The sequence below is a fragment of the Botrytis porri genome (assembly GCF_014898465.1).
Source record: "Botrytis porri strain MUCL 3234 chromosome Unknown BPOR_001, whole genome shotgun sequence".
Taxonomy (NCBI): Eukaryota; Fungi; Ascomycota; class Leotiomycetes; order Helotiales; family Sclerotiniaceae; genus Botrytis; species Botrytis porri.
In genome coordinates this window covers 2,225,210-2,239,274 of record NW_024066075.1, presented here as the reverse complement: position 1 = coordinate 2,239,274, position 14,065 = coordinate 2,225,210, and the positions used below count along the sequence as shown (strand labels likewise).

General features: G+C 37.9%; 5 protein-coding genes across 5 annotated transcripts; all 5 read right to left on the bottom strand.

The window, feature by feature from the left end:
- Nucleotides 1-1,499: 1,499 nt before the first annotated feature.
- EAF01_000599 (uncharacterized protein) lies at nt 1,500-2,908 on the bottom strand (the record flags this gene model as incomplete). The annotated part of the gene is made up of 2 exons (XM_038908849.1): nt 1,500-1,788; nt 2,322-2,908. 2 exons carry the CDS (start codon nt 2,906-2,908, stop codon nt 1,500-1,502), a joined length of 876 nt encoding a protein of 291 aa, XP_038775755.1.
- Nucleotides 2,909-3,405: 497 nt separating this feature from the next.
- On the bottom strand, nt 3,406-3,942 carry EAF01_000598 (uncharacterized protein; the record flags this gene model as incomplete). Its single annotated transcript, XM_038908848.1, has 1 exon — nt 3,406-3,942. One exon carries the CDS (start codon nt 3,940-3,942, stop codon nt 3,406-3,408), a length of 537 nt encoding a protein of 178 aa, XP_038775754.1.
- Nucleotides 3,943-4,827: 885 nt separating this feature from the next.
- Nucleotides 4,828-5,025, bottom strand: EAF01_000597 (uncharacterized protein; the record flags this gene model as incomplete). Its single annotated transcript, XM_038908847.1, has 1 exon — nt 4,828-5,025. The coding sequence occupies one exon, from the start codon at nt 5,023-5,025 to the stop codon at nt 4,828-4,830; it is 198 nt and encodes a 65-aa protein (XP_038775753.1).
- A 2,734-nt stretch (nt 5,026-7,759) lies between these two features.
- EAF01_000596 (uncharacterized protein) lies at nt 7,760-8,608 on the bottom strand (the record flags this gene model as incomplete). The annotated part of the gene is made up of 2 exons (XM_038908846.1): nt 7,760-8,276; nt 8,565-8,608. The coding sequence occupies 2 exons, from the start codon at nt 8,606-8,608 to the stop codon at nt 7,760-7,762; spliced, it is 561 nt and encodes a 186-aa protein (XP_038775752.1).
- Nucleotides 8,609-10,592: 1,984 nt separating this feature from the next.
- On the bottom strand, nt 10,593-13,211 carry EAF01_000595 (uncharacterized protein). The gene is made up of 8 exons (XM_038908845.1): nt 12,558-13,211; nt 12,405-12,474; nt 12,315-12,350; nt 12,126-12,258; nt 11,981-12,073; nt 11,874-11,930; nt 11,350-11,821; nt 10,593-11,290 (listed from the first exon to the last, which is right to left on the bottom strand). The coding sequence occupies exons 1-8, from the start codon at nt 12,596-12,598 to the stop codon at nt 11,254-11,256; spliced, it is 939 nt and encodes a 312-aa protein (XP_038775751.1). The 5' UTR covers nt 12,599-13,211; the 3' UTR covers nt 10,593-11,253.
- Nucleotides 13,212-14,065: the final 854 nt, after the last annotated feature.

Here is a 14,065-nt window from a genome sequence, read left to right as displayed (position 1 = left end):
ATATAAACATTTTAGATTATTAAAACAGCTAACATTAAATAGTTGAATTAAATAATTTGAATATAATAATAAACATAAATATATAATATTATTCTCTTTATAATATACTTAAAAAGCTATTGATTTATAACTTTCATACTTATTTAGTATTAATATTCGATATTTGTCCTTTCTTCAATTTTTAATATATTTATTAAAGTATTTTAATCATTCTAAGCCTGTTTCATTGTTTATTCATTTATTAGATATAAGTTTAATAGCCTATTTCATAAGAAGATTGATTTTAATATACTAATTGAAGAGATAGATCTATTCCTAAATCATTAAAAATAAAGGAATAGTTTCGCCCTTTCTATTTTTATATATTATTATTATAACCCATTCTCGATTGCCTGGTTGTATAAATTTACTTTTGTTATATCTCTCAGTATTAGTAATAATTATTATTATGTATATAATTCTCATTATAAAACCTATTTCATTGAAATTATAGAAATCTCTATTCAAAATATTATATTTCGTTTGTATATTTGTAACTAATCGAAATCACTCTTTAATAAACTTAGGATCCTTGTAGAAAACTCTTTAAAAGTTATAAATATAATTAAAACATATCTTTAATTTAATTCAACACTTTATAAATCGATATATCTAAAGCTTTCCAATACATTTCGTACTTTTCAATTCGAGAATATAATTCGCTATATCTTTTATATTCTTAAGTTTAAATAGAAAACCTTTTAAATTTATATCAAGAATATATTAAATAAATATCTTTTCTTCTAATTCAATTAAATTATAACTTTTTGATTGACTTTCAATTATATTAGGTTTATTTCGAATTCTATTATTTAATGTAATTTGAGGTATATAATAAAGCTAAGCTGTTTTTTGAATTGATAATTTTTTATTTAATTCAATAGCTTAAATAGTTAAGATTATATATACTTTTTTAAAATAAATTTTCATGATTAATTATAAAGAAAATGTATATTAAATATAGAATAATAATTCAAGATAAAAGTAGCCGATCCATTAATATAACCGACCCACTGATAAACTACATTAACTAATCTACCTTGATTAGTATTTTTAATATTTTAGTCTTTAATTTTCCTTTCTTTAGAACCCTAAAAGATTCAAATAATTCAAATAATTCAAAAGTAGTAATTTTGATAAAGAAGTTTAAGGTCAATGGCGATCCAGTATGTTCAATGACCTCGATAGCAAGAGAGCTAGATTTAGTAATTACTTAAAACTCCGCGAGTTTCGATGTGATTAATTAAAATATGAGTGTCATCATATTTTGAATCTTCAGCTGTATAGTCACAGACACACCAGTGTGTAACATCAACGCTATAGATTCATATATCTAAGTACCATTCACCACTTCTTGGTTTTCACAGGTTCTATATCTCCAGCCTCGCGTTATTTGCCACATCTTGCCATCAACTCCGATATTTGCCTCTCTATCCCTCCCTCGAATAAATGTCTTTCCTTCATTCTAAACCATTTTGCTTTAGCATTTCACTTGCCCACATATCTCTTGCCCACGTTTCCCTTGCAGGTTTATCGTATGGCATGCCCATTCTCGAAAAATTACCCGTTCCAGATCCAATGCTGTCTAATTGGCCTCCACTTCTCAAGTATCTTCCATACGCATCATTCTCCTCAGCTGTTCTAAATCCAGCTCTTCGGGTTTCTTGGGCTATGGTTCTTTGGACTAATCCTTCGCGAGTAGGCTGCGCATAAATTATCTGTATCCGTGGATTATCTGCGGATAATCCGCTTTACAGGTTATCTATTAGAGGTTCTACCCGCTTTATGGATTATTTATTGAAGCTTTAAAATTACCTACTCCGTATAGATAATCCATAAATTATTTATAGATAATCCATTTACTTATGAATAAATGGATTATTCGTGAATATATATGGGTTATCTACGAATATATAGATTATTTATGAATAATTTATGGATTATATGAATATATTCGTTTTTTTCGCTTAAAATATGAAGTTATTTTCAAATTATTTTCCAGTTCAAAAGTGATTTTATATTAATTTTTATATTAATTATAAAATTATATTAATATTATGAAAGATTATAAATAATTATATAATATACAGGTAGGTGAATATCTGCGGGTAATTTGTACCTGCCCTGCAGGTTACCTATTCAGATTTTTGAATTATCCGTTCTGCAGATGGATTATCTACAGATTATCTGTCAAGGCCATTATCCGCCCCGCAGGTACCCGTTGTGTAGCCTATTTGCGAGTAGAGTAGGTATCTCTGTGGCGGCTTTGTTGAGGAAATGACGATGATTCCTGCACCGTGTGATTTAAAGTGGGAATAACATAAGTGTCTCGGTATGAAGCGACGCCGACAGGGACTCGTTGAGGTCTAGCGACTGAGAAAGTATCTGGATGTGAAACAGGAGCTATCTCTGGGGATCTGATTTGAAGACGTGAAACGGAGTGTGAGGTAAATCTGTTACGCAAAGTAGATGAGTATGGGCGTGGAAAAGCTGATTGAGGCGCGGTTTCGTAATATGGGATACGAGGCGAGTTATTACTAACGGGTAGCTGTTGAAGCGAGCGTGGACCTTGATTATTACTTCGAGGGTTGACTCCAGATCGTGAATCACCAATCGATCTACGGTCGAAGTTTTCATGTCGAGGTGGAGGTACATTTCGTGAGCTCTTTTTATACTCATGCGGCTTGGCTCGATATATGGGAGCAGGTTCGATGGTTGAAGCTTGAGGTTTGTTTCTAAAGCTTGGATCGACAGATTCATTTCTTGGGCCTGTGTATCCGTATTGGTCGTCTTCTCCCCGCAGTGTAGACCGACCATCATCGCTCTTGATGTTGTCCAGCAATCTTTCAACATTACTATTGCCAGGCATTTTTGTTCTTGCTTCAATACTGTCTTTGATACATGTATTGAATGAGTTGTGTGTAGAAAGTCGATTCGATAAAGTTATCAGGTTGTACCCAAAAAGGTGTGTTGTGGAAATAAATCTCAATATTGATGAAGTTCTGAAATCATGTCAGGTAAATTAAAAAGGATATCAAAAGAAGAAGAAGAGAGACAAGTGCTCTCCTAAGTAAACGAAATTTCATACTTCATGACTCTCCGAAGTGCATAATTGGTAGATATGAATGGAAATGAACAAAGAGATGATTGAAAAATTGTAAAGTCATAATATCACCGATTCTTATTTCTGAGCCTATCAATTACTCACTATGCCCTTGTTTCCTTGTTGCATCACACTGCTCGACACATCAATAATGTCCCAACCCCGTAATTTAGTTCTATCCCTCACTAAACTCGTGTTTGTCTTTCCTACCATCTAAATTCTCCCTGCCACCCTCCTGCCTTGCTTGTCGCAGTTCTTCGGAGTTATATATTCAATCTACTTAACCCCATCTCCAATTCTTGAACGTCTTCTTCCCCAGTCTCCACTAAACTCGCTTGGTTTACTTCTTTGATCCCAGATTTTTCACGTCTATTAAACGGGTCACCTCGATCAAATCTCCTATTTGTAACTTTTGGGGCAGCTTTGCGAACACCATTTCGAATTGATTTTACGCTTCTATGCTTCGATAATGATGAGCCCGGGTCAATCTGGCTTCCACGGAGTGCAGGAAGAGAACGGGGACGTCTAATGACTGGAGCAGGAGTAGCCGGTTGCGCAACAATCGCAGGTGGGGGTGATCGGGGCATCTGTACTAGAGGTTGAGCTAGTGCATTCTCGTGATGGTTGACTTCATTATGTGTACTATGGGTGGTATAACGTTTGGCAACACGATATGGAGATGACGATGCTGGGCTTCGCTGAGATTTAACTCTTTGCCTTACGCTATTAGGCAAAGCCTGGCTACTAAGCATTGAAGGAGGTAGGTATTGACCCGGCGTACTTTGTCCAGACTGGGCCATGGAATACGAGCTGGTAGATGGAGCATAGCTCTCGTGCCTGCGGCCAGTTGGGGATGGACTGAGTGAACCCTCTTGTCTTTCTCGCCAACCACCTTGGTGTGTTTGAATCCATTCCTACGGTTCCTCGACCTTTTCCAGCGTCAAGACCATCATAGTTATCTCCTGTAAACAGGGGATTGGGAGACATCTTTCCGTTCCGTTGCTGATTCTTACTTCAAAAGTAAAGTAGGCTGCTATGTCTTTGTTCAAATCAAAAACATGAAATCGATGAAAGTCCGCGGAGGTAGAGAAACAAATCAGAAATTTTGGACTAGCCAACCCTTATATAGCCATAACCGTCTTAGTCTATGAGTCCTCGAATTAAAATTTGAGGACTATGATAACAAAATTGCATGATTCGGTAAACGCTGCAAAAGATGACTCGAGAAAATTACTCAAAACCTGACTGGAAATATAACTTGAGAATGTGAAGTCGTAATGACATCGATTCTGAGTTCCAAGTCCAAGCATGATTCATGATTCCGTTATAAACACATTGCTTTACTATAATTCCCAACCCTTCTAGTCAATATCCATAACCTGACATCCTTTCCCCTTGTCTGTCACTAGCTCCATGATTTGCTCTCCCGATAACGCCGCAGATCCTCTCCTTCGATGGGACTTTGGCTAGGTGGATTTCCATGATCGTATGTACGAGACATTCATCGACTTGCTTGTCTTGGTAGTGAAAGAGATACCGGCCTTGAGGTTGATAACTTGATATCTTAAGCAGCTCGTCGTTGGTGTGAAATTCGAAGTTATCGATCGAATATCAAATGTCGATATATAGATGTGAGGATAGAAAGAGGTTGAAAGAAGCCGCACTATAAGTAGAGAAAGGTGGAACTAATCGTCCTTCTCCCACTCCCACTCCCACTCCTCCTTCTCCGGGGTTTTCCGTTTTCCCGGTGTCTTAGGAGGTTCCCACTTCCTACAGACCGAAGTCTTATGGGCTGGTCTTAACAAATCGCATAAAGAAAACAAACCCGGGAAAACACCGAACAAATGCTTGCCGCGAGCGCAGGGTTTCTCTCCAAATTCCATTCAGCATTTATAATACTGAATACAGTATTGATCAAAGAAGCTACACCAAACCAAGACACATCGAGATGAGGAAGTATGCGCGTGAAGATGACTGGTCGGCCTGCTGGGAAATTTCCAGCACCCAGAACCACATTTGGAACAAACACCCAAGAACGAGCAGTCAAATCAACGCTGATTGCACCATTTACCACTATTGTGGCATTATTGTGGGATATTCAATAAACAATACAATATTGAGATATGGTCGCAGTGGGAGATGAATTGGTTGAATTATAGGTATAGTTCATTTTATTGTTGTTTGACTAAAGATAGCTAGAATATGGTTGTGCCCTTTGTGAGGTGTAACTACATTACGAATTGACGCTAGTAACCTTATCGATTAGGCCATAGCGACATCATTACGGAAATGACTACCTACTTTCAACATACAATATTCATACAAAATAAAAATGTTGGTTGCCAAAAATTCGACCACGTGTTGTTGAATTCGCTACCATTTTAGTTTGGTGGTAGTGGTGCTGCTGTTGCTACTATTGATCTTGGTGATGCTGATGGTTCTAGTGGTTCTAATGATTTGATAGAATTCAATGATTCTAGTAATTCTACAAGTAGTGATTTTAGTAACTATCCAGATCATTCAGATCATTCAGATCATTCAGATCATTCAGATCATTCAGATCATTCAAATCTTTCAAATTAGTCGTTGAAGTATTAATAACGTGGTTTATCATCGAGTAGACTATATCATTGAGTGGGCCACTTTAAAATACACTAAAATTAGCCTTTTCCTAATATTTACATTTTAATAATTAATCAATATTTTTTAAAAAAGAAAAAAGATTTATTAATAAGAGAAGATTTCTTATACAAATATTTAGTTTTTATATAAAAATTAGTATTATATTTTATAAAAATCATAAATTGTTACGATTTTCGTTATAAAAATATTATTTTAATAATAACTCTTATATTAATTAGAATTTTAAAAAGCAAATTAAATTTTTATAATATTTATATAACTAGATTTCATAATTTCAAATTTTATAAAATGATATTATTAAATAAAGAAAGTATATGGTTACGTATAAACGAATTTTGTATGTATTTATAGTAGTTCATTTAATGATATAGTCTATTCGATAATAAATTACGTTATATGAAATTTTACTATATAAGATTATTACTATTCTTTTGACTATAAATAGTTTAATATCATTGATGTAGAGTTTCTACATTCAAATACTATTCATGATTACTCTACAAGTACTGTCAATTTACTATCATAGTCATCCCTCAGAGACTCAATCAATCTCTAGATCTATGAGTCTTGGAAATCTATATTCAATATGCACAGTCATGAAGTCACTCATTGAATAACCATTTATGAATGACGATCTATGAGTCGACCTCGCGATCTTCGAAAGAACACTCTGAGACCGACACGAGATTCTAAGGTTATGTAATATAAGTTGAGTACTTGTTACAACGGATTAGTAACAGGCTGTAGAATCACCAACGTATAGGCTATAATGGTACTATAAGCCTCGGTGATTCAGCTGCAGTATACCGGGGGACGCTAGGCACCCAGGAGAGCCTCAGGCACGTATATAGTATTAGTCATAGTATACCCTAGAAACATAGGACATAGTTCCCAGGACAATAGGTCCTAGGAAAGACAGAACACAGTAAGCAAGAAGGCTTCACTAGGATTAGTAATGTCCCAGGGGATTAGCCCCAGGACAAAAGAATAAGCTAGGACACCAAGAGTCACGGGATTAGTGTCCCGTGATGGACAGCTCAGGAACGACAGCGCTCCAGAAGCGCCCGGCTGTCCCAGCTGTCCAAGTAGGACGAAGATCTATATAAGAGAACAGATTTCATTACAATGTAGAGCTTCGTGCTCAAGAACAATCATTAGTTTCATTACTATAGTTACGAGAATTGCAACCAGTTACAACCTTATTGAATTCCTACTTGAAGTCTAGTCTAAACCACCTCGAGAGAACTCTAGACACTTCCACGTGACCCTAGAGGCAGCTCCCGTAACAATGCCGTCGTAACACCTGCTCACTAATAAACTACATTATAAATTTAAAACTTTTATAAAATCTTTAATAATTTTTTAATAATAATTATTAAAAGAAAAGTGTATATCTTTTTGAAAGTTTTAAGTTTAAATTTATATAGAAATTTAATTTTTTTTTTTTTTTAAAAAATTAATAGATATAAAGATATAGTATATAATGAGTTTGAAGTAATATAAATAATTCTTGTAATTTTAAGAATATTCTTTTAAATATTTATTTATAAGAAGTTTTCTATTTTTTTTTTTCAAAATAAATATATTATAAACTTATAATAAAACTTCGTAATTTATTTTTAATAATTTTTTTAAAAAGTTATTAAAGATTTTATAAAAGTTTCAAATTCATATATAATTCTTATACAAATTTAAAAATCGATATTTTAAAGCTTCAGATTTCAATATAAAAAATCCTAAAAATCTAAAAATTTCAGATTAGATTTAAAATAATCTGAATTATATATATACAAATTTCCAATAAATTCTATTTATAAATAAAAGAATTAAAAATTCCATTTTGGTGTAAAAAGTGGCTTAAAAGGGGGGTGGTCCGAAAGTAGGGTACCTGACTTAGTCGATTTCTATTCTCTACCTAGTAGATCTAAACACCTTCCATCATCCTCTACAAATACAAATTATGTCATATCATCCTCAATAAAAAAAACCTTCCTTCTTCCTCATCTTCGACTGACCTTTCCTCTCCGCCTTAGCATTCCTTTCCATTTGATCACTCTTCTTATCAGAACATGCTTTTACTAGTGGATCTTCTCCAAGTCTTGGGCCAGCCCAGCCCAGTTGATCATGTTCTCTGTGTGCGCATTTTCTAGTATCAATGTAAGGTCCCCATTCGTCAGCCGTTGATTTGATTGAGACTGAATCCGATGATGTTCCGCTTGATTTTGAGCCGTAGGACATTTTCTTTGAGGCTGAGCGGCTAGATGTGCGGCTTGAATGTGTGGTTGCTGGTGAACGAGTCGAGCCTGAGTTGGAGAATACTCGACTTGGATTCGTGCTCGCTAACGAACGACTTGATCCCAATCTAGTAGAAGCTTCACTTGAGCCTACTTTAAAGAACATACGATCCGAGCCGGCGCCTGCACTGGAGTGCGTCCGGCCGGAGCTTGAAGCCGAGCGAAATGGCAATTTTGGATAAGGTGGGTTCAACAGTCTGTTGAACGTGTTTTGGTTCAAGTTTGAATGCCGAGTTGGATGCTAGAAACTGATTTTATTTTTATGACAATTTTGAGACAAAGATGATGTAATGTAGATGACGGTCTGGTCACCGGATTCCGTACTGACAATATTCAAGATTGGGAACTGTGATGGTGGGAAAATCTTTGGAATTCAATGAAACTTTGATCTTGACGTGGATGAGGAGAAAGAAGAATTGAGAGCATGAAAAGGGGAGAATGGACCCTTAATTGAACAGATAATGGGTGCGCAATAAATCTCTGACATAAGAATTGCGCTGAGAATATTTTCATTCTTGGTTTGATTCATAGTCGTATGAATGAGTCGAAATTTATGTGTTTCGAGTCATCCATGTCTTGTGATTGAACTGACGCAGATATCTAGAATGGCTCTTTGGCATCTAGTTTATGTATGATGGACCAGAAAAATGTAGTTGGAATATAAAATGAAGTCATCGAGGAACAAGCAGTTGTTTATAAAATATGCAACTACATCGGTAGTAGAGTTTAAGCTTGGATGTCATCTATCATTCTAACCTTCAAATCCCACAACCCAACAAATCGACACTTGCAAAATCCCCCCCTCGCCGAAACCCCTCCTCCCAATCCCCCCTCATCAATCTCAATCTCAATCTCCCAAACTCTCTATCCTCTCCTATCCTCTCCTTCTCCTCTCCTTCTTCCCTCTATAATATCTCCCGCATCTCCTCCCTCCCCTCCTCTTCTCTTCCCTTTCTTCACCTACCATCTCCTTTCCTATCACTCTCTTACCTCTACATTTCTCCATTTCTATTCCTCTCTCATCTACAACTCGCATGCCCTCATCTATGTTTTGATAGCGTAAGTGTACACTATCTTAATGCACCCGAAATCTATTCTCGCTGCGCATTTATTTATTTTCTCGTTTCTCCATTTCTATTTTCGGAGACCGGTCTAGATATCCATATTTACGTTTGAAGAAACTATGAGTGGTGACGAGTCGGGGGGTTGTAACGTGATATGACATGCTCGATCTATTACCGGTTGGATTTTGATTTGAAGATTAGATTGAAAACTAGAGTTAGTACGAATGAAGGGTTGTAGATGTGCTTCGATGTTTCTTTGATCGGGTGTTGGTATGAGGTGAGTTTGATGCTACTGGAACGTTGATTTGGTTGCTGGATTTGACGGCGGACTAGACATACAATTTTCTTTTGACTTGTTATGGATGAGTACCTGCTCAATGAAAACTCTCAATGTAGTTATTCTAGACGTTTCCTTTGGCTTAAATCTTCTCCATAATCCTTTATTTGAATGCACATGAAGAGAAGCACTGTACCGTAGCTTCAGTCACGGGAAAGTGATGCTATGGGTAAACAAACTCTGGACACTAATAAGGCTTTCCTTGAAATCAGCAGAACTCATCTACATCCAATATCAATAATCCCTAGCCCATTCATTCTATTTTCCAAGAGACACGCTTTCTAGAACTCGCTCTTTTCCAAAGATGGGCAAATTCAACTCGATTCGAATTCAGGAAAAACGATTCATTTCGCCTAGTCATTAGGGTATATAGCTACTTGCCATAGTTCTATCTCAACTCATATACATCACCATCATATATGCTGAAATGGGAAAATGCAATAAAATTGCAAATAGTAAATTCCTGCAGAGACAACGAGTAAGTAAAGACACCTATATAAATGTAAGGTCATCCATCAACTATAGCCCCTCAAGATTCCCAGATAGACCACCGTATTCGTACCCCAAAAACCACCATCTATATATATAGACACCCCGAACTACCAGAGCCGTACACCCACCGCCCACCTCTAATTTCTCTCCACCGCTTTTTAAAAATCGGTCATTTCTCCCCCCTCCCCACCCCCTTTCCATACTTCCTCTCTTTCCCATATCTAGTCTGACCTCGCTTGCCCGATCTGATCAAACTATTCGTATACAAATATCCCACACCCTACACCCCTACCTAGCTTAGCCATTAAGCATTAACATTTCCACTAGGAACATTAAAATAAACACTTGTCCATCCTATCCTCCAGGAACTCCGGAATTCCCCTCCATGCCGCGCCGAACCCCGCCCAAAAACACGAAAGAGCTTGGAATATCTTCTCTTCCCTTCCCTCTTCCCTCTAACTCCCCATCTCTCTGTAAATCAACACTGCAAATCATTTGCACTCAAAGATTTCCACCCTCACAGACAGAAAATTACATGTATCATGACCAGCCCACGTACAATCTCCACTTATCACATCACACACATCACAACTTGAAGCCGCAACTGGAACGAACACTTTCTCTTGTCTTATCTTTTCTTTCTTCACTCATCACTCCAAATGAATTTCCTTTCTGTATAAATACACTCCCTACACGCCAGTATACATCCACCGGGTAGATACCCAAACTGACCATCCATTCTAAAGCTGATTTTCATCCAGCTGTATTCTTCATACCCACCCCCTTCATTTTTGAACACCGCCCACCCTCCAACCTAGCATATCCATCCATCGCTAGATGAACGCCAGCCAAAGTTCATTCACGAACGTCTCCATCAATAACATCGATGTCTCCTGTCTTCAATGGCTTTCCCAAAGAATTTCATCAAAACCTTCCATGCATGCACGCATATCGTGTACCATCAAAAACCGAAGAGATCTAAAAGCAAGAAAGAAAAAAAGAAAAAAGGTGTTCTATGTACAGATCGACCAACGATACTCATCCATTCACTACTCGCAAATATCGATGTTAAGCTTGACATGGCAGGTTGAAACATCATATAAAGCTCAACTGTTGTAAATCATGTTCGATCGCTTTCACAAGCACAAAATCATATCATGTGACTGCAGCTTTATTTCCGGCTAAAATGCATTCGTGTGGTATCGCATAGCCGCAGTCGGAATCTCGCTCATTAAGGGGAATGTTGCAGGAAATGCTACAGGCGTCGTTGAACCAAAGTATTTAAAGTTCGGCATTGTTTTGCCTGATAAAATAAGCCCTGGTGCTTTTGTTAGTTTAAATTCCAAATCGCAAATTCCAAATCATGGAAATACTCACTTGCAAGCCTCATATGCAGACCAACAAATAGCGGTACTAGGCATAGTGGTAACCACTCTTGGTTTAACACCTTTGAAGAATCCACCAAATCCTGCTCTTCTATGAATAACCCGGCATCCTTCCACAAAACCACTGACATTTCTTAGTTCCGCATCAGTCGCTGTTCCTCTAGTTTGTAATAAAGTCTTTACCACATCCATGGGTGTTGTGAGAGCAGCCGCAAAACCTCCTGCAACCGCACCCGCTGAACAATGGGTCCATGGATCGTATTTTTTAGTAGGGTTCATAAAAGTCGACATTGATTCGTATGCGAGGAATTGAAGAGCGGTGAAAGGAACTGTCATGGACAGGGTGGTAGGATAAGAAACGTAGAATGCGGTAAGACCTTCACTTCGATAAACGTATCTAGCACAATCCATCATCGATTTGTACATAACTTTCGAGTTGTGCATTTGCATGCGCTGTTTGATAACTACAGAATGTCAGCAAAAAGATTCAAGAATCATGTGAAATGCGAATCATACCATCGAAAGGATTCATGAGGGCATCACTTGCAATGGTTGCGCAAGCCCCACTAGTAGCTATGCAATATTAGTAGACGTTAAGAAATCGGACTTTTTGAGAAACCAACCAGCAGCAAGAGGATGGTGAACACCAGCTTGGTTTCCTCCCATGACATGCTTCACAGCTTCATAAGTAGCAAAATAAACAGCGTGTGCAGGTCCTAAACCACTATCAGTATTCTTCCGTGCTTATTCGAATCAAGCCAAACTGACCAGCTCCCACAACCACACTTGACATGCCTCTCCATAGACTGAAAAGTCCCTCTCCGGTAGCTATCCGATATCCTCCTTGTAAAACACCATTGTAGACTGCGGATGGGGTAGGGTTGAGAATTTGCATTCGGGTCTGCATCATATCAATATCAGGGTTTTGACTTCATCCGAGGGGCAATTCATATATACCTTGATTGCATCGATCGGGTACATAACAGTATGTTCCTATAGGTCCATCAGTATCGAATGCAAGGAATGCCGTGGATTGAAGGAGCGTACCGCGATTCCGGCAAAGGCGCCCGCAGTCATATTCTGGATTAACGAAAAATTGGGTGGGAGAGATTCATATCTAGCCAACAAGGTATTAGTGATTTGCGCCTGCAATCCAATGAAACCAAGAGTCTAATTGCCCTCATCACCGTCAGCACATACTCATCATATTCCTCCAAAGGTTCTCCGCCTGGCTTAGCCATTTGGGCTAACGCCGCAGATCCTCCTCCAACTTGAGCTGATTGAAGAGCCAGGTTGTCGACTTCCGTAGAATCAACAATGAATGTCGCAGATCGATAAAGATACAAAGTATGGGAACCGCACAGCTTCTAATCTCATGGAAGTTTTTTCTGCGGTCAAGTTGTGGTTGTGGTTGAGGGGGGAGGAAGAGAAGAGGGGTGGCGGGTTGATTGGTAGATATCGATTTTTAGTTGAAAGCAAAATAAAAAAGTGGTGATGCTGTCTGTGTTTTTGTTTCCCCCCAAAGATCGGAGATACGAATTGAACAGGGTTTCTTTGGAACAAAATCGGGACCGAGGTATCTAGAGCTTTGTACAGAGATGAAACAGCTTGATTGCTTGCTTGCTTGATTGCTTTTATGGAATCAAAAGACGGTACAGAGTGATGGAAGGGGAAAAAAGAAGAAACCTCAAAGGAACTTTGTTGGAATTGGCTGGATCTTTGGAAGCAAACAGCAAAGTACCTAAGGTTAGTAGACGATCACAACGAAAAGTTAGATAAAAATGTTTGTACCATGAAGTAAGAAAACTCTCTGTCAGTACTTGGTCGAATTGGAGAAAGTCTTTCGTTAAGATTACATATCGAAATCCTCAAAATCATTGATTTACATAACTTAGGTAAAGAACAATTGAGTGATAATATATATTTGAGTATTACGTATCGCCATTGAAAATTCCCATTCTTTGTTATATTCCGCCTCCGCTTTCGCAGCTTTACAGCCTTTGATCGGAACTCTCTGCTTATTGTCTTGCCCACCGTTGGCTGAAAGCTTCTTGAGCAGTTCCACGGAGTTACCACTTATTAGTCTGACAAGAAAGATGACCTGGAAGTTAATCAAACAGCATTCGCGTCTTGCGGCTATGTAGATATTATAGGAACCTCGGTATCAGGCGGACCCTTCTGTCTCTTTTCTAGAACCGACCTAAATCATCTAGATAACCATCTAGACAGTCATCTAATCTAATCGTGAAGCGATCCGGTTATCCGGTGCATGGCTGTCTAATGCTCTGTTACTCCTATTACATACGTCTATAGAGATTAGCCATAAGTTACAATTTAAATTTATGAGATATTTCAATCACTCCCACCATCTATCTATCTGGATAATCCTAGGGCATTTCCCCTTATCGTAGCTCGCGCATCTATCCAGTTCGCATCAAACAAGGTGTGGATGAAAGGAACATACAATTACCGGCAGAAAGACAACGGTCAGAGGCGCAAGCGCGCAGCAAATCCAAGCACGATCCCTGAATACTACCCAGCCACGTGATATTCATGCTATTCAGAAGATCCCGTGTTTGGTCGGTCCGAGAAATTGTGTTGTCCGTAAGCTTAAGTTAGAAAGTTCTTTTCTTGCTCAGTACTGTGTAGGGAACCTCTAACCACTGGATTGCGTTGTCCCGAGCATTGTGTCAAATGGAAATGCCTGG

What these genes read in the sequence shown, in the direction of transcription:
- EAF01_000595 (XM_038908845.1), bottom strand. Translation starts at nt 12,598, where the DNA reads ATGGCTAAGCCAGGCGGAGAACCTTTGGAGGAATATGATGA. An exon ending in GCGCCTTTGCCGGAATCGCG is followed by an intron (nt 12,351 to 12,404) that starts GTACGCTCCTTC and finishes ATGGACCTATAG; the next exon opens with GAACATACTGTTATGTACCC. An exon ending in ACCCGATCGATGCAATCAAG is followed by an intron (nt 12,259 to 12,314) that starts GTATATATGAAT and finishes GATATGATGCAG; the next exon opens with ACCCGAATGCAAATTCTCAA.